The sequence below is a fragment of the Sardina pilchardus genome, chromosome 18 (genome assembly GCF_963854185.1).
Source record: "Sardina pilchardus chromosome 18, fSarPil1.1, whole genome shotgun sequence".
Lineage (NCBI taxonomy): Eukaryota > Metazoa > Chordata > Actinopteri > Clupeiformes > Clupeidae > Sardina > Sardina pilchardus.
Window position 1 is genome coordinate 3,993,456 of NC_085011.1, and position 17,215 is coordinate 4,010,670.

Below are 17,215 nucleotides of genomic sequence, written 5' to 3' on the forward strand. Positions count from 1 at the left end.
CTTTCGTTCAAAATCATTTAATATAACTTTTAATAACAGAAATTAACAGAACAAAATCAAGAATAGGCCTTCAACTAAAGTGCAAAAAAAATATCTGTACCTCTATCACAACTGTATTTTGAAATTGTATTTTTAATATTTAAAAGAATTGAAAAATAATAATAATAAAGACACGTTTCAATGAATGATCAAGGCTTCTACTATTCTGTGGCACCCCTGAGCATGCGTCACTGCACCCAGGCTGCCCCTGTTCTACACACCTTGACTGCACTACGCTACACACTCCCCTTGCGAGCCACCCAGCATCTTGTGTCTTTGTTCTGGCAGCTGATTGGTGGTTTCATCCTGGCCATCGGGATCTATGCGGAGGTGGAGCGGCAGCGCTACAAGACCCTGCAGGGAGCCTTCCTCGCGCCGGCCATCATCCTCATCCTCCTGGGCGTGGTCATGTTCATCGTGTCCTTCATCGGAGTGCTGGCCTCCCTCAGGGACAACCTGAGCCTGCTCAAAGTGGTGAGACACACACACACACACACACACACACACACACACACACACACACACACACACACACACACACACACACACACACACAACCTGAGCCTGCTCATAGTGGTGAGACACACACACACACACACACACACACACACACACAACCTGAGCCTGCTCAAAGTGGTGACACACACACACACACACACACACACACACACACACACACAACCTGAGCCTGCTCATAGTGGTGAGACACACACACACACACACACACACACAACCTGAGCCTGCTCAAAGTGGTGAGACACACACACACACACACAACCTGAGCCTGCTCAAAGTGGTGAGTCCTGCAGCTCCTGGAGGGCTCACTCCTTTACTAAGAAGTGATTACATACCCCCCCCCCCCCCCACACACACACACACACACACACACACACACACAGAGGTGTGTATGGTATTGCCATAGGTTGCTGGGAGTTGACAGTAATAACAAGTCATAACTCATACACTCTTTCATGTTATAACTCATACAGTCCTTCATGTTATTGCCACATAAACTCGCACACAGAGTATATACACAGCCAGTCACACACACACACACACACACACACACACACACACACACACACACACATACACACACACACACACACACACACACACACACACACACACACACACACACACACACACACACACACACACACACACACACACACACACACAGTCTCCCTTCTTCTCCATCTTTTTTCCACTCTTGTTCTTGCTCTCTCACTCTCACACATGCATTCACACACCTTTAGGTGCCACATAATGTAGTCACACACTCACTCCTTTTCTCACAGACACACTCTTGTTATATGGCTGTGAAGAAGTTATTCAGTTACTGTGAGCAGCAAGAGCAGAAATGTGCATTCACTCTTCAGTTCAGTCCATTAGAAAATTGTCAAAGTTGGACCACATTGGGAATTATTGGGAAACATTGAATCCATATATTTTTTAGAAGGGGTAATTTTAAACACCAATCAAAAACCTGAGTGTATTCCCAAATTGTTATTAAAGCAGGGATGTTTCGACCCGTCTGGGTCTACTGTACCTCAGGCACGAACATACCGTAGGATGTGCACACAACCACTCCACCAAAATCCATAAAATATCTCCAACTATATTATTTGGGATTGGTATATTTGATGAGTAAATTAAAGATTGTTATCACAAAGCCACCGGGCATTTTATATCTGGTACCTCCTTTATCATCTCTATACCGAGTGTTTTTTAGGGGTTTTAAAGTAGTTTTTCAATGACATGATCTTGAAGTATATCTGACTTGATATGGTTCACTAGTTCACCCATAGAAATGCTTGTTTTACAACAGTAGCCTAAGAGTAAGCTAATGATTGGCTCGGTAGACACCCCATCTGGACCACGTGTAAGTAAGAGGCCATGTGGGCTATGTGGGATGCTTTGTTGTGCAGGAACATGTGATGCGGTGGTAAGGCAAGTTTAAATGGCATAGAATGTGGAAGTGGCATTAGTGAACTAATCCTTAAAGGGGTTGATTGACATGCTTTTGTTTATGAAGCACAGCTAGCCGTGGCCTACTGGTTAGGGCTTCGGGGCTTGAGCAAGGCACCTAACCCCTCACTGCTCCCCGAGCACATACTGTACACACACACACACACACTTGAGCAAGGCACCCAACCCCTCACTGCTCCCCGAGTGCCGCTGGTAGTGTGTGATTCACCTCACTGTGTGTTCACTGTGTGCTGTGTGTGTTCACTAATTTGGTTAAAATGGGTTAAATGCAGAGAACAAATTTCCCTCACAGGATCAAAAAAGGATATATACAGTGAGGAGCACATGTATTTGATACCATGCTAAAACAGGAATATAAAATCATCATTTGACAATTGATCTTAATGCCTTAATTAAAAAAAAAAATAGTAAAAATCAAACCGCCAAGGACACCAATTTTCTTTGTGATTGAAGAATGTATTGTAAATAGATAAATGTTTTCCTTAAATGCTAGGGGAAGGAATTATTTGACCCCCTATGTAACCCTATGGGAATTACATAGGGTTAACATAGGGGCAGGCAGATTTTTATTTTTAAAGGCCAGCTATTTCATGGATCTAGGATATTATGCATCCCCATAAATTTCCCTTGGCCTTTGGAATTAAAATAGCCCCACATCATCACATATCCTTGACCATAGCTAGAGATTGGCATGGTGCTTTTTCCAGTTGGCCTATTAGCCTGTTGATTTGCATTGAGCTCAATGAGCATCAAACAGGCTAATAGGCCTACTGGAAAAAGCACCATGCCAATCTTTAGCTATGGTGAAAGGTATGTAATGATGTGGGGCTATTTTAATTCCAACGGCCAAGGGAACTTTATCAGGATGCATAATATCCTGAATCCATGAAATAGCTGGCCTTAAAAAATAAAAATCTGCCTGCCCCTATGTTAACCCTATGTGTTAAATTCCCATAGGGTTACATTGGGGGTCAAATACTTCCTTCCCCCTAGCATTCAGGAAGAACATTTATTTCTTTACGAAACATTCTTCAATCACAAAGAAAATTGGGGTGCTTAGCGGTTTTATTTTTACTATTTTTTTTAATTAAGACATTAAGATCAATTGTCAATTGATGATTTTATATTCCTCTTTTTAGGCAACTTTAGCATGGTATCAAATAAATTTTCTCCTCACTGTATATGTATTAGTAAGTAAGTAATCACCTCTAAAACAGGCTGAAAAATAACGCTGTGAAGCCCTAAAGCTCATCAAGCCTCCACTAAGGCTTCATTCCCACTCTGCACTGTGAGGGGCCTTCAAGTGCGTTTCTGGAGCTTCTCTGTAATCATGAAGGTAGCGGCTGCTGGACGATGGACACTGAGAATCAATATATCCACTAATCACCTTCCATATAGGCTAGCTACAATGCACCAGGCACCGAACTGAAGCCCTCCATTCACAGAGCGTATGCTGCAATCATTGGCCTCCGTTATCATCAATGCAATTGGCTATAGCAGACGTGATCGCAGCCCATACATTTGAATGAAACAAATGATGTGCTCTGCAAACAATGCTTAAATTGCACTCCAGATGCAGCCAAAAGCTTTGAGGCTCGACTTGCCTGCTTCTCAAAATACTTTTTCTGGCACTTAATTCAGCCACTGACCTTTCCCATGAAAACGCTGCTCAATGTGTTTTTTCTAGCGGGCAATATGATTAATTCCTCACACAGCGCATCTCTTTCAGGAAGAGTGCAAGGCTCAGCTCTTTATCTCTCTTTTTGTTCCAGTCTACAACTTTCTGTTGCTCTTAAACCACTTGAGTTGCAGAGTTGACGGAACTCTCCTCCATACACACACCAGGGCTTAGTGAAGCTGCGCTGGAAGAATGGTCTTTGAGTTTTACTCGTTTAGTTTCACTCAGACTGAAAGATAAGGGTCCTAAGTTGTTGGGGTAAAGTGCCAAGTCTGTCATTAAGCAGAAAGTCCTTCTGCATGACATCTGCATACAGCTATCGTGTGGCATATGGAAGCATTGAGCTACAGTAACTCCTCAATGCCTGTCATATTAAACTAGCTAAAAGATTTTGTCCAGGCAGTTGTTTTCGTCATTAGTATTTTTATATACAGCGTAGATGTGCACAGCACAGTCAAGATGAATATCCATCCTGGAATTATCTTAGTTTTTCACCGACCTTCTACATATTATAGATATCCTCTAAAATTAGTCTTCCAGTGCATGACCAGTAGGTTATAATATGTAGGGGGGGAAATAATGAAAGGCTCACAGTGTTACAGGGTTGTCACAGTATGCTGTGGTATGCTTATTAAGCCTAAGTCTTTAATTACACCTGATTTGAGAAATGAGATAGATCCAGGATGCTGCGATTGCGGAGACATAAACTGCTCACAAAAAGTAAGGAAACTTGACTTTGGCCCATTATATCTCCCCTTTAGTAATACCAACCAGTAAAGTGTTTCATATCATTTTTAACGTTGATTTGTCACCTTTACAATGAGGTATAGCTTGTAAGCATAGGGCAATCATGGAATGAGCAACACAAGCAAACGTGTAAGTAGTGCCAACGAAAAATGTGCCAAAATGGCCTGTTATGCTGTTGGAATTCACCTTTGTTACTTGAAGCATTGACGATTGCACTCTCCCACAGAAATGAGGAAAACAAAACATGTTAGGCACACATTTGTTCATTTTATACTCAGTGTCAGGGTCCACAGTAGCGTGTAGAGGATCCATATGCAGCCACAACAGCTTGGCACCTTCTTCTCATGCAGGTCACCAACCTGGCTTTACATTCTGCTGTGGGGTGACTCTAACTGGAAAGACAGACCTTGTTATCATTGAAGGCAATCATCATGCAGTTAGATACCGGGATGAGATTCTGGAGCCAGTGGCAATTCCATATCTCCAGAATATGGGACCAATTGCCATCCTCCAGAATGACAACGCTCGCCCCCATAGAGCTGGGATCATCAGAGTACCTCCAGAATTTGGGAGTGGAGAGGATCGAATGGCCTGCCGTGAACACTTGTGGGATCAGCTTGGGCGTGCTGTACGTGCCAGAGTCACCAACAAAACCAGGTTGGCTGACAACAGATCCTTATCGAGGAATGGAATTCCATCCCACAGGAGAATGTAGCCAGGTTGGTGACCAGCATGAGAAGAAGGTGCCAAGTTGTTGTGGCTGCATATGGATCCTCTACACACTACTGAGGACCCTGACACTGAGTATAAAATGAACAAATGTATGCCTAACATGTTTTGTTTTCCTCATTTCTGTGGGAGAGTGCAATCGTCAATGCTTCAAGTAACAAAGGTGAATTCCAACAGCATAACAGGCCATTTTGGCACATTTTTCGTTGGCACTACTTACACGTTTGCTTGTGTTGCTCATTCCATGATTGCCCTATGCTTACAAGCTATACCTCATTGTAAAGGTGACAAATCAACGATAAAAATTATATGAAACACTTTACTGGTTGGTGTTACTAAAGGGGAGATATAATGGGCCAAAGTCAAGTTTCCTTACTTTTTGTGAGCGGTTTATTAAGAAATGCTGCACAGCTTCTCTATCCTCCCGTTCCTGCACCTGTGCTATAGTTTCTTTCCACTTTTTCAATATCTGAAAATAAAGAAATAAAGCTCGGTATTGTGCCTTCAAGTTCACACAGGATTACTTTTATCAGAGTTCAATATCACAGGTGTCTAAACCCTGTACAAAGCTTGTAATTATGGGGGTCTGAGCTGCTACTCAACAGTATAGCTATCGACTGGTGTGAAGATGAAGATGATGATGACGATGCCATAGGGGCTCTAATCCGTTGTGTAGAGGTCAGCTGCACAGCTGGCCATATCCTGGGTACCCTGCAGAGGTCAGCTGCACAGCTGGCCATATCCTGGGTACCCTGGAGACTTTGGAGACTGTTTGGAGACACGCGGCTCCAAAGGTCAGATCCATTAGGTATGACGCTTTGCAGGTTGTGCTGATTGTGATCTTTTTAGACCAGTGGACTGCACCTGTTTTAAAGTGCAATGAAATTATCCCTTGGATCAGTTCATTCATTCATTCATTCATTCATTCATTCATTCATTCATTCATTCATTCATTCATTCATTCATTCATTCATTCATTCATTCAGTCATTCAGTCAGTCAGTCAGTCAGTCAGTCAGTCAGTCAGTCAGTCAGTCAGTCAGTCAGTCAGTCAGTCAGTCAGTCAGTCAGTACCACAACCTGTAGCATTTTTAGTCACTATTTAATCAGTTATGAAGTTTTAATCACAAACTTGGATGGGTATGATTATGACATCAGATGAGTTCTTGAATAGCGAGGCAGTCCTATCTGTGTCTGAAGCGTGTGACTTTAAAGTGCATGATGGCTTTGAAGGGTTTTGGGTCATAACTGGGTTATTGATATGACTCCGACATTAATGGGACTTGGCAAGATGCTTGCGATGCGTATGTACAAACTAGGCTTGAGTGGTAGAAGACACACATAGAAGATGGGGTAGAAGTCAAGACACACATCACTAGTTGTAAGGACATGATGAACCCATACTGGAAATAGAGCTTCAGTTCACCCTTCAGTAAGCCGTGCTTTTGAGGTGAGGAAGTGAGTTTTCTCATTCCCCTATGTTCCAGATGTCGGTATAAATCAAATGATACCATTCACATATTTTGCCAGAGAGAAATAGCTGAGAGTTTATCTTCAAGGACTTAAAAGACATCAGGTTTCCGGTAGATGTTCTGCACAAAGACACTTAGAGCAAGGGGGGGGGGGGGGGGGGGGGGGGGGGGGGGTCAGTCCCAAAAACATCCTGCAGACTTTGCAGTGGATTCGAGGTATTTGTACCTAACGATTAGCCCTGTGGTGTTGGACTTAATCGCCACTAATTGCCACTGTTATCTAGCCAAGGAATCTAGACGCCCGGATGTGGGTCTGGCTGGTCAGGCTAACCGTTATCACGAACGAACATTTAGAAACTCAGAGGGAGAAGGAGCTTGAGCAGGTACTGTTCATGAGAAGCATACTAACATACTCAGTACTATACTAACTCTAAAGGGGAACTATGCTATCCTCAGAGTCAGGCCGTTTCGCTTCCACCTAGCGTCTATGAGCAGAAAAAACACGCTTGCAACTTTGGGCCGTTGGGCCGGTGCACTGACAAACAGAAAGTCTTGCAGCCTCGCGATCATGCTCATGAAAATACAGACTAACCGATTAAGGACTGTTGCGAAATATATACGTTAAAGCTGTAGGAGAAACTCTGAAGAGAAACCTGCAAGCGTAAAACGAGAAAAAAGCAAAGAAATGGCCAAACCTGCATATTTTCTCTTTAACATGCTCAACCCCCTGTATTCGCCCTGAATGTGAATGGATGACCTTCCACTTTATCAAGAATAGATCAGCGTGGCTGTGCTGCCTGGACTGAGTTATTGCTACAGAGTGGTACAGTAGGGCTACACACTGACGTGTACTAATCATGGGAAAGCACCCAAACACATAGCACAAGCATGGTTATGGTTATACGTAGCCAGAGATGGACTGTAAGGTCATCCATTTCTTATTAACCCGTGGTGCTTATCTATGGCTGCAGGATTGTTATTGACCAGGGGTGTAGGAATGTAGGCTGGTCTTCCATCTGTGATAGGAGGGAAAGATACTCACTGCCTCCTTTTTTTGTTTAATCTGTAAAATGGTAAATCAGGCTTTTCGGCCAAGTATAGGCTACTAGGAATTTAGTGTCACACAGTGAGGTGAAGCACACACTAACCCGGAGCAGTGAGGTGCCTTGTTACAGCGGCACTCTTGGAGCAGTGAGGGGTTATGTGCCTTGCTCAAGGGCACTTCAGCTGTGGATGTGGGTATGGGAGAGCAGTGATCAACCACTTCCCCCATGTGGCATCAAAATGATTTTGAAAGCGTTATGTCAAGGTAAAAAAGGGGTTTTAAGGGTGCCTTTAAGAGAATCTAATAGGCTACTATGCAGCCTATTGTATGAGTGAAGAAAATGTTCTATAGTGCAATGTCAGGCCATGTTTATCAACTGTGAATTATGTGACTATGTAATCATAACAATCATAATTATCATAGTTCATTTTGCATAGTCCCTTTCATGACCCCAGTGTGAATATTGCCTTACAGTTTCTGTACATGCTGACTGTGTGTCTGATTCTGGAGCTCCTCGGAGGAATCCTGGCCCTCGCGTTCAGACACCAGGTAAGAGCCATTCCCCAGCATCCTGTTCCCTGATGTCTCCGACTATAATAGTAGCTCAAGAGTCGAGAGCAACAACTGTTTGTGAATGCATTAGTCAGCCTCTTACAAAGCCTCCACAGAACAAGGCGCACTCAAGAAGAGCACAGAGAACAGGCCATGTTATTACAATTATGCTCATTACAGCGGAGCCTTTGCCGGAATCATTTTGAGGAGCCATTTTCCTCTGTGCTTAACACTTTTGTCATTTAAAATCTCCCTCTCCCACGATGAACATATTTCTGCCACTTTTTGTTTGAGACGTCATAGGCGCACATGTTTTTGCGCCTTTTTCCAGCACGGAAATACTTCAGCAGTTAACAGTGCCAAGGCACCAGGCCTGGCCCGCGAGGCTAGCCAATCCTAAGAGGTCAGGCCCCTGCTAGGCTTAGTCTTTGTGTACTTTGAGGTCATTCCTCAGTGTCTGGGTCCCTCGTGCTGAGCCTGCTCGTCCAGCTCGCGCCTCAAATATTCATGACAAGAGGAGCTGCTCAGGCTCACTGGTGGCCGCCATCTGAGCAGCGGCTGAGTATGGAGAGGCTGCATGACCTTGGTCAGATGGAAGCCATGGCCTTTAGTGTGTGTGTGTGTGTGTGTGTGTGTGTGTGTGTGTGTGTGTGTTGTGTGTGTTGTGTGTGTTGTGTGTGTGTGTGTGTGTGTGTGTGTGTGTGTGTGTGTGTGTGTGTGTGTGTGTGTGTGTGTGTGTGTGTGTGTGTGTGTGTGTGTGTGTGTGTGCACGCGCGCGCGCGCGCGTGTGTGTGTGTCCCAAGGGTCACACACAGGGGAGAGCTGTTTGTCTGATGTTGTAGACAGGGCCAAGAAGAGTTATGTGTTATTATGTCATTTCGATTTTTCAAACAACAGCTCTAGCAGCCACAGCGTTGTGTTGTGTCTGGAGTGCGTAATGAATGAAAGAGTGAAGAGCAAGTGAATTATGGCCACGGAGTCATCTACCCTCATGTGCTGTTTTGTCCCCTCTGTGCAGACCATGGAGCTGCTGAACAAGAACATCCGCAAAGGCATGGTCAACTACTATGACGATCTAGACTTCAAAAACATCATGGACTTTGTACAGAGAAAGGTAAGGGAATTTGATCAGTCTGCAGAGGTCTACAGTGGAAAAAGCAACTGCAATGTGAAGACACTGACCATATCACTCAATCACTCAATGCTCTTTATAGCATATCAGTTCTTTTATAGCCTAAAACACCTCACAGCTCCCCCCTGTTTCGCATGTTTTTCAGGATATATTTTTGTTTTTGATCGGTAATGGACAGGGAGTCATAATATTAGCAAATCGCTGTCTAATACTTTGCGGTGACAGAGGGAAAGCCCTTCATCATGGGAATCTGAATCATGTGCCTGTGAAATGGGCAGTGTTGGGTATAGTTACTTTTGAAAGTAATTAGTTACTTTACTGCGTTAGTATCAATTAAAAGTAACCCGTTACGTTACTACGTTTCCCATTAATAAAAATAACGCGTTAGAGTACTCCTGCGTTACCAACAAAATGCCTGTGGGGAGAGGCGCGTGCGGGGGGGGGGGGGGGCGGTCCGAAAGTTGCGCAATATATCTATCGATCTAAAGGAAATCATAGACAATAATTGTAGATGCGCGTTGTTTTGTAACAAGATGCAGAGGTGTGTATTACTGTTACCAAGAGAGCAGATTCAACCTTCCACCTTTCACTTATACAGAAGCTAGACAGGTGTTTTTTTCCCGAAATAAGAAAATGGTCACTCACGATAACTTCAGATAGCCAATGCAGTGGGCACCATGCACAGACACGGACATTCCTGCTGATGTCCTAAGTCCAGTCGGTATGTTTCATGTCTTGACAACAAACATCTCCTATGCCTGGGACTCCACGTATCTAAAGCTGTCTTCTCTGCCATCTTGCCGGGAGTGACATACGTAGCAAACAGGTGCGCGCGCACACACCCACACACACCACACCCACACACAAACAGAACGAGAAGGGCCAGGAGCACAGACAGCAGCGCATCTGACGAAAGGACTTTAATAATTTTCTTTATCGAGGCAGGGACATTCTTAAAGTAACGGAGTACTAACGAGTGCTTAGTTTGGCAAGTAACGAGTTACTAATTACTGAATTAGCAAAACTAACGCGTTAAGTTACTCGTTACTGAAAAAAACCCTTAAGAGTACTCTAACGCGTTATTTGTAACGCGTTACCCCCAACACTGGAAATGGGTCATGATTAATGACCTTTGACCCTTCATTATGGGAATCTGAATCATGTGCCTGTGAAATGGGTCATGATTAATGACCTTTGAATTCATTTCACTTCAACTCGTGCTCTCTGATTAGACTTGTATATGTGACATTTTGAGTCATTTTGTTGTCAATTTGGCGAATTGGCTTTTAAGTTCTTCTGAATGTCACACTTGCAGGGTTCTGAAAGTTCACATCCCTCATGCCAGCAACATGAAACAGAAAATGTGAACCTGACATTCCAGAATGATTTATGTTGTTCTCAAAGTGGACTCCTAGTCTGAGGTCAAATTGTTCCTGCTCATTTGATTACACGCAAATTAAATTGTCAAAAGCTAAAAGTATTGTAAATGAGTTGTTCCACTGCATGGGTCAATAGCCCACTGTAGATAAGCATTGGAATGGAACAGTTCCGACACATTCTACTCTTGCCATGCAGCTTCACATTCCATGAAATTACACTTTTTTCAGATAAGAATTCTTGCCACTCACAGGGAAGATTACAATTCCCCATAATTCTGATCATAATTGCGCTGCAGTCTTTTTCCACTTAGAAGTGGTTCTAATCCGAGGGAAGCGCAGGTGGAAATGAGAGAGGCGTGGAGCCCCTGGGTAGCGAGCCTCTCCCAGAGAACGGCCCGTGCTTCACATCTGCAGGAGATCAGTCATTGCAAACCAATTTGTTGTACTTTGAAAGAAGTTCATCTTTTGGGTGGAAGCATTTTTTGTTGTTCTTGCTGTTGTAGCTGTGTATGTAAACCCACCTGATCTGCCGGCCATCTATCTCTCCTGCTTCCTGTCCATCTTCTGGGTCCAATTACAAACTAGCTTATCCAAAAGGTGCACACAAATAATTGGTCTGATTTGGTTGAAGGACTATCCAAATCCGTACAGAGTCATTTGAACTATGCCCATTGATCACGCCTCTTGTGCAGTAGAAATAAAGCGCCGACTCCCCAGACTAATGTTCAATCTTAAACGATTGAGCTTAGTATGGTGATAGCCAGACTAGTTGTAGAGTACAATTTCAATGGATATGTACAGTATATTCATTTATAATAGCTTAAGAAATGCTATGTGCCGTCAGCCCAGTTCATGGCTTGTGAAAGCTGCGTTGTGTTAAACTGACTGCACGTCCTGCGTTGTGTGGCCTGCGTTGTGTCCTGCACTGTGGTGGACTGATCGCATATCCTGCCCTGTGGTGGACTGATCGCATTTCCTGCGCTGTGTCCTGCACTGTGGTGGACTGATCGCATTTCCTGCGCTGTGTCCTGCACTGTGGTGGACTGATCGCATATCCTGCGTTGTGTCCTGCACTGTGGTAGATTGATCGCATATCCTGCGTTGTGTCCTGCACTGTGGTAGATTGATCGCATATCCTGCGTTGCGTTGGGCTGTTCACACCAAGAACGATAACTATAACCGTATCTATAACCATAACGATAAAAATGTTCACTCTGACCAGCGATAAAAAAGTCTCTCCTCGTGATAATTAATGTTGATGGCTAAAATGTGATGGATTCTGATTGGCTGTTAGCTTTTTATCGTTCTCAAAATCGTTCCGATTGGCTGTTAGCTTTTTATCGTTCTCAAAATCGTTCCGATTGGCTGTTGGCTTTTTATCGTTCTCAAAAATCGTTCCGATTGGCTGTTAGCTTTTTAACGTTCTCAATGTCGTTCTGAAAGTGATCGCCAACGATATCGCTCTTCATGTCGTTATCGCTATGGTTTATATGTGAACGTTGTCATTCATATTAACACAGCGACATTTGTTTATAGTTATCGTTATAGTTATCGTTATAGTTATCGTTCTTGGTGTGGACGGCCCTTAACACTGACCGCATGACCAGCCTCATAATGGGAGGCGGACCTGCGAACAGAGAGACCCCATTAAGAGATCCCATGAGTGTTGGGTAATGCTCTTAAGGCATCAGGAGGCCCATACTGTACTGTACTGCACAGACCCTGGACCATCTGGACACCTATTCATCAGAAGTCCAAAAACCGCCCAAAAACTCTGGGGGGGTGGGTCCACTCCACACTGTCCCCTTGAAGTGGACGTTTACGGTCATCAATTTGATAAATATGGTCTGCATCAAAACGCCTACAAGGGCAATGCAAAAGCTCCGCCAAGTAGTTTCACTGACTCATATGTCTTTCAAGGCTACAGAAGGAGGTTTATTGTGAGCGTGTCAACTTTGTTTTATCTCGGCATCCTGAAATGCAGATGAGTGACAGTGTTGAGGCAAACGGGGTAGTCGACCAGGCAACTGTGTGTGTGTGTGTGTGTGTGTGTCATACTCATCAGTGGCTTTTGAGCAGCTTTAGGCAGGTAGAGAACAGTACTTTATACACTGCCAGAGAACATTCTGTGTTAGTGCCACACCTGTGTGTGTGTGTGTGTGAGTGAGTGAGTGTGAGAGAGAAGGGGTGGAGAGAGAATGAGAGAGAGAGAAAAAGAGACAGAGACAGAGAGAGAGAGAGAGATTCCTTTTCATCTCCCTGGGAAAAGGTCAGCCCCGCTTCACCTGCCTGTGAATGATACTCACCTCAAATCTGGATTCTGAATTAATGAGTTCTCGTTTAGTCCTCCTGCTGCACCCCTTCCTCAGGCAGATGTCTCTTTTTTCACATTAACAGAGACGCTTTGCATACGGATAACGTTTTAAAGTGCCACCATCCTGGCTCTCATTACCATTTAGCCCAGCTCATTAAGCAGAGGTGGCTATACTTTTAAGTAATTTGCTGTTCAAGCTGTGAATGATATTCAGCCATATTCAATTTTTTTGGTAGGATTCGCAGGCATATAAATTGCACTGCATTGTTTTCAAACGTGAAGTGAGTGACTAATGTTTATTTATGCATGTAACACAGATACGCATCGTCTGAAATTACACAAATGATTGCCAGTCTCACTATATGTAAAATGAGATCTGTATGATACAACAGTGGTAATTCATCAGTCTAATAAATGATGTAAAATACTGTAGGCTATCTCTATTATTTATTCACAAAGTTTAGTTTGCCATTTTATAACACTTGAGACTTTGAACATTTTATTTCAGCATACTAGGCCTATGCACTGAGGGGAGAGAGGTCCAATTATTAGCATGTGGTTGTGGAAAGCTGAGCTTGTGCAATATCGTGAATGGCTTCATTTGCAGAACTCCTTCAGAATGGTTCACAGATGGTTGCCGCTCTCTTTTTCTGCTTGCTCCAGTGCTCTTCAGAATCAAGTAATGCACTTCATTCAGTGTTTGAATGTGATTCAACATTTCAGCATGTCCCCATCAGGGGGGGGGGGCAAAATCAACAAAAATAAAATCCCTCAGAAAATCCAACTTCCAATCTCTCAATACTCCAGTCACACATCAAACCAGCCTCAAGCTCCGTTAAGCCAGCCCGTACATGCGTAAAAGGGAAGCATTCATTTTCGTATTTTGTTTACAGGAGAGTTAAGTTACACTGCGGTGGCTGCCGGTTCCATTTTGGAGAGTTGTTAAATCTCCACTTGGAGGAGATGTGCTGTGGATGTGATGTGGATGTGGATGTGCTCTGCGTGCTTGACTGACTCTCTTGACTCTGTCTCTGCAGTTTAAGTGCTGTGGGAGTGAGGAGTACACAGACTGGAGGGTGAACATGTACCACAACTGCAGCGCTCCCGGGCCCCTGGCGTGTGGAGTGCCGTACACCTGCTGCCTGGAGAAGGTGAGTGAGTGAGTGAGCGTCCGCATGTACTGTAATGAGCCAGCAGTTAATGAAGTCTTCAAGGCCCTTCAGCTGGCACAAGCTCTGGAGCACCGGCATGGTCTCTATAGATCTAGAGGGATTCGTTACCCACAAGGCCCTTCAGCTAGCACAAGCTCTGGAGCACCGGCATGGTCTCTATAGATCTAGAGGGATTCGTTACCCACAATGCCCTTCAGCTGGCACAAGCTCTGGAGCTCCGGCATGGTCTCTATAGATCTAGAGGGATTCGTTACCCACAAGGCCCTTCAGCTAGCACAAGCTCTGGAGCACCGGCATGGTCTCTATAGATCTAGAGGGATTCGTTACCCACAAGGCCCTTCAGCTAGCACAAGCTCTGGAGCACCGGCATGGTCTCTATAGATCTAGAGGGATTCGTTACCCACAAGGCCCTTCAGCTAGCACAAGCTGTGGAGCACCGGCATGGTCTCTATAGATCTAGAGGGATTCGTTACCCACAAGGCCCTTCAGCTAGCACAAGCTCTGGAGCACCGGCATGGTCTCTATAGATCTAGAGGGATTCGTTACCCACAAGGCCCTTCAGCTAGCACAAGCTCTGGAGCACCGGCATGGTCTCTATAGATCTAGAGGGATTCGTTACCCACAAGGCCCTTCAGCTAGCACAAGCTCTGGAGCACCGGCATGGTCTCTATAGATCTAGAGGGATTCGTTACCCACAAGGCCCTTCAGCTAGCACAAGCTCTGGAGCACCGGCATGGTCTCTATAGATCTAGAGGGATTCATTACCCACAATGCTCCACTGGCCACAGCGCACATACTACGTTGGGCCCCGCATGCCCACAGGTCTCAGTCTGACCTGGATCACTGCTCAAGATATTCTAAATAGTAGCCCACTCAGAACTTAATGTGTCGTCTTAATTAGCTCTATACTTAAGATGTGCTTGTTTGTTAGTGTGCCAACTTTGCACTCATATTGCAGTGCAGTGCAGGCCTGCCCGTGAATAATTCGTTTATTCCAATACGGCCACCTTTCTGTATTTATTCCATCAAGGGGGATTCTGTGTATGCATTAAGTGGACTATACTGCCAGCTCACTATGACGTGTGTGTGTGTGTGTGTGTTGGCAAGTCGACACAAGGCAATATTGCTACGAGGATTTATCGCTCGACTAAATCTCATTTGGTGACAAAACCTCCCGATGATATTTCCCAGTCTTGGAAGTTACTGTGATATACAATAGGCTCCTGTGGAGTTTATTAAAGTTACAGAATCCATCCGTGGGAAAATTACATTTGCTCTTTTGGACAGTCCCCGGGGGACTGCTGCTGAATGGAGTTATTACAAGAGATAGTGTCAGGTGATGCAGATAGTGGAGAGGTGTGTGTGTGTGTGTGTGTGTGTGTGTGTGTGTGTGTGTGTGTGTGTGTGTGTGTGTGTGTGTGTGTGTGTGTGTGTGTGTGTGTGTGTGTGTGTGTGTGTGTGTGTGTGTGTGTGTGTGTGTGTGTGTGTGTGTGTGTGTGTGTGTGTGTGTGTGTGTGTGTGTTTGTGTCAGGTGATGCAGATAGTGGAGAGGTGTGTGTGTGTGTGTGTGTTTGTGTCAGGTGATGCAGATAGTGGAGAGGTGTGTGTGTGTGTGTGTGTTTGTGTCAGGTGATGCAGATAGTGGAGAGGTGTGTGTGTGTGTGTGTGTGCTTCATCTAAAATAGCAGGAGTTGATGGGACTACTAATAGGATGGTCAGCAGAGGGTCATATACACGACCAGTGACCTCTCCGATGGATTTCTTTTATACTGAGTGAGTTAAAGAGGCAGATGTACAAGAAGGTCTACAGAGCCATCACTGGGCTTGCAGCTAGCACAGGCAGTATAATTACAGCAGGCTATTTTGTGAAGGGAAAGCATCCTGGAACCTGTGTAAAATCTAAATGTTGTCAAATGTTAATGTCAAGCATAAGAGGCCAAATAGGGTTCTTTGGCTGATCCATTCCAGTGAGTTGGGTGTTTTGTCAGGGGTTTCTTTGATAAGCTTATTTCGTGATTACATTAGCACACACTCTTCACACACCGAGTCATCAGGTTATATTGTCATTAGTTGGCCATTAGGGCCTATTGTTCCTGGACAGCAATCAGATGAATAGGCCCACCCTGCTAAAGTAGGCTAACTGTTAGAGGACTGAGCATAGATATTACTCATGTTTTATTTATCATCTCAGTTCAAAATCCCCCTTTTATCACCCTGAAAGTCACCATTTCTTGTGTTTTCTGCGTATTCTTCTCATAAATGGTGATTAGCTTTTCAGACATAGAGGCACTGCTTTTATGTTAAGGTTTTTTCTTCAACCCATTTCCCACATTTTAATCCGGATAGTTTTGATCTGTCAGGTCGTAAATAAATGTTTTTTACAACACAGATCGACTTATTTTCCTTCACATACAGCAAATACACATACAACTCTTTCAACTGGACCTCCCAGCCCATGCGGAAATTGTACATCACACTCCCACACGTCCAAGACACTTGCAGATGGCCGTGCTAACTCACAGAGCATTTCTCATAGCTGCTGTATTTTCAGACGTCGTGCGTCTTGCTTCGTCGGCCCCTGTTCACATGGGATTGTAGTAGGCTGCGTGCGTGCGTGCGTGCGTGTGTGCATGTGTGCGTGCGTGCGTGCGTGCGTGTAATCTGACAGCTTTGAGACAGACATCCACAATTTCTTCAGTTTTCTTGGTCTTGTCTTCTAGTAAAGGCTGAAAGTAAATGAAGTCCCCAAGTCGTCTTTTGTCTGCCCATAAAATTGGAATGTGAATCACACACACACAATCTCCAGCCATGGGAAAGATGCTGCAGACGCTGCCATAAATAATCTGTGGACTCTGTGTATTTTTTTGAGAGAAATGTGTGAGGGATAATGTATTGTCCGCCGGTCATTATAGGGCAATACGTCCAGACAGGGCAAACAAAGCAGGTCTTGCTTTGTCCTGAAGGG

At 44.4% G+C, this 17,215-nt stretch overlaps 1 protein-coding gene across 1 annotated transcript in view; it reads left to right on the forward strand.

Moving 5' to 3' along the window:
* Positions 1-17,215, forward strand: part of tspan15 (tetraspanin 15) — a 42,043-nt gene that overhangs the window by 11,328 nt on the left and 13,500 nt on the right. The window contains exons 2-5 of the mRNA XM_062519481.1: positions 328-513; positions 8,176-8,250; positions 9,272-9,367; positions 14,116-14,229. Of these exons, the coding sequence (XP_062375465.1) occupies positions 328-513; positions 8,176-8,250; positions 9,272-9,367; positions 14,116-14,229 (471 nt within the window). The remainder of the gene's footprint in view (positions 1-327; positions 514-8,175; positions 8,251-9,271; positions 9,368-14,115; positions 14,230-17,215) is intronic.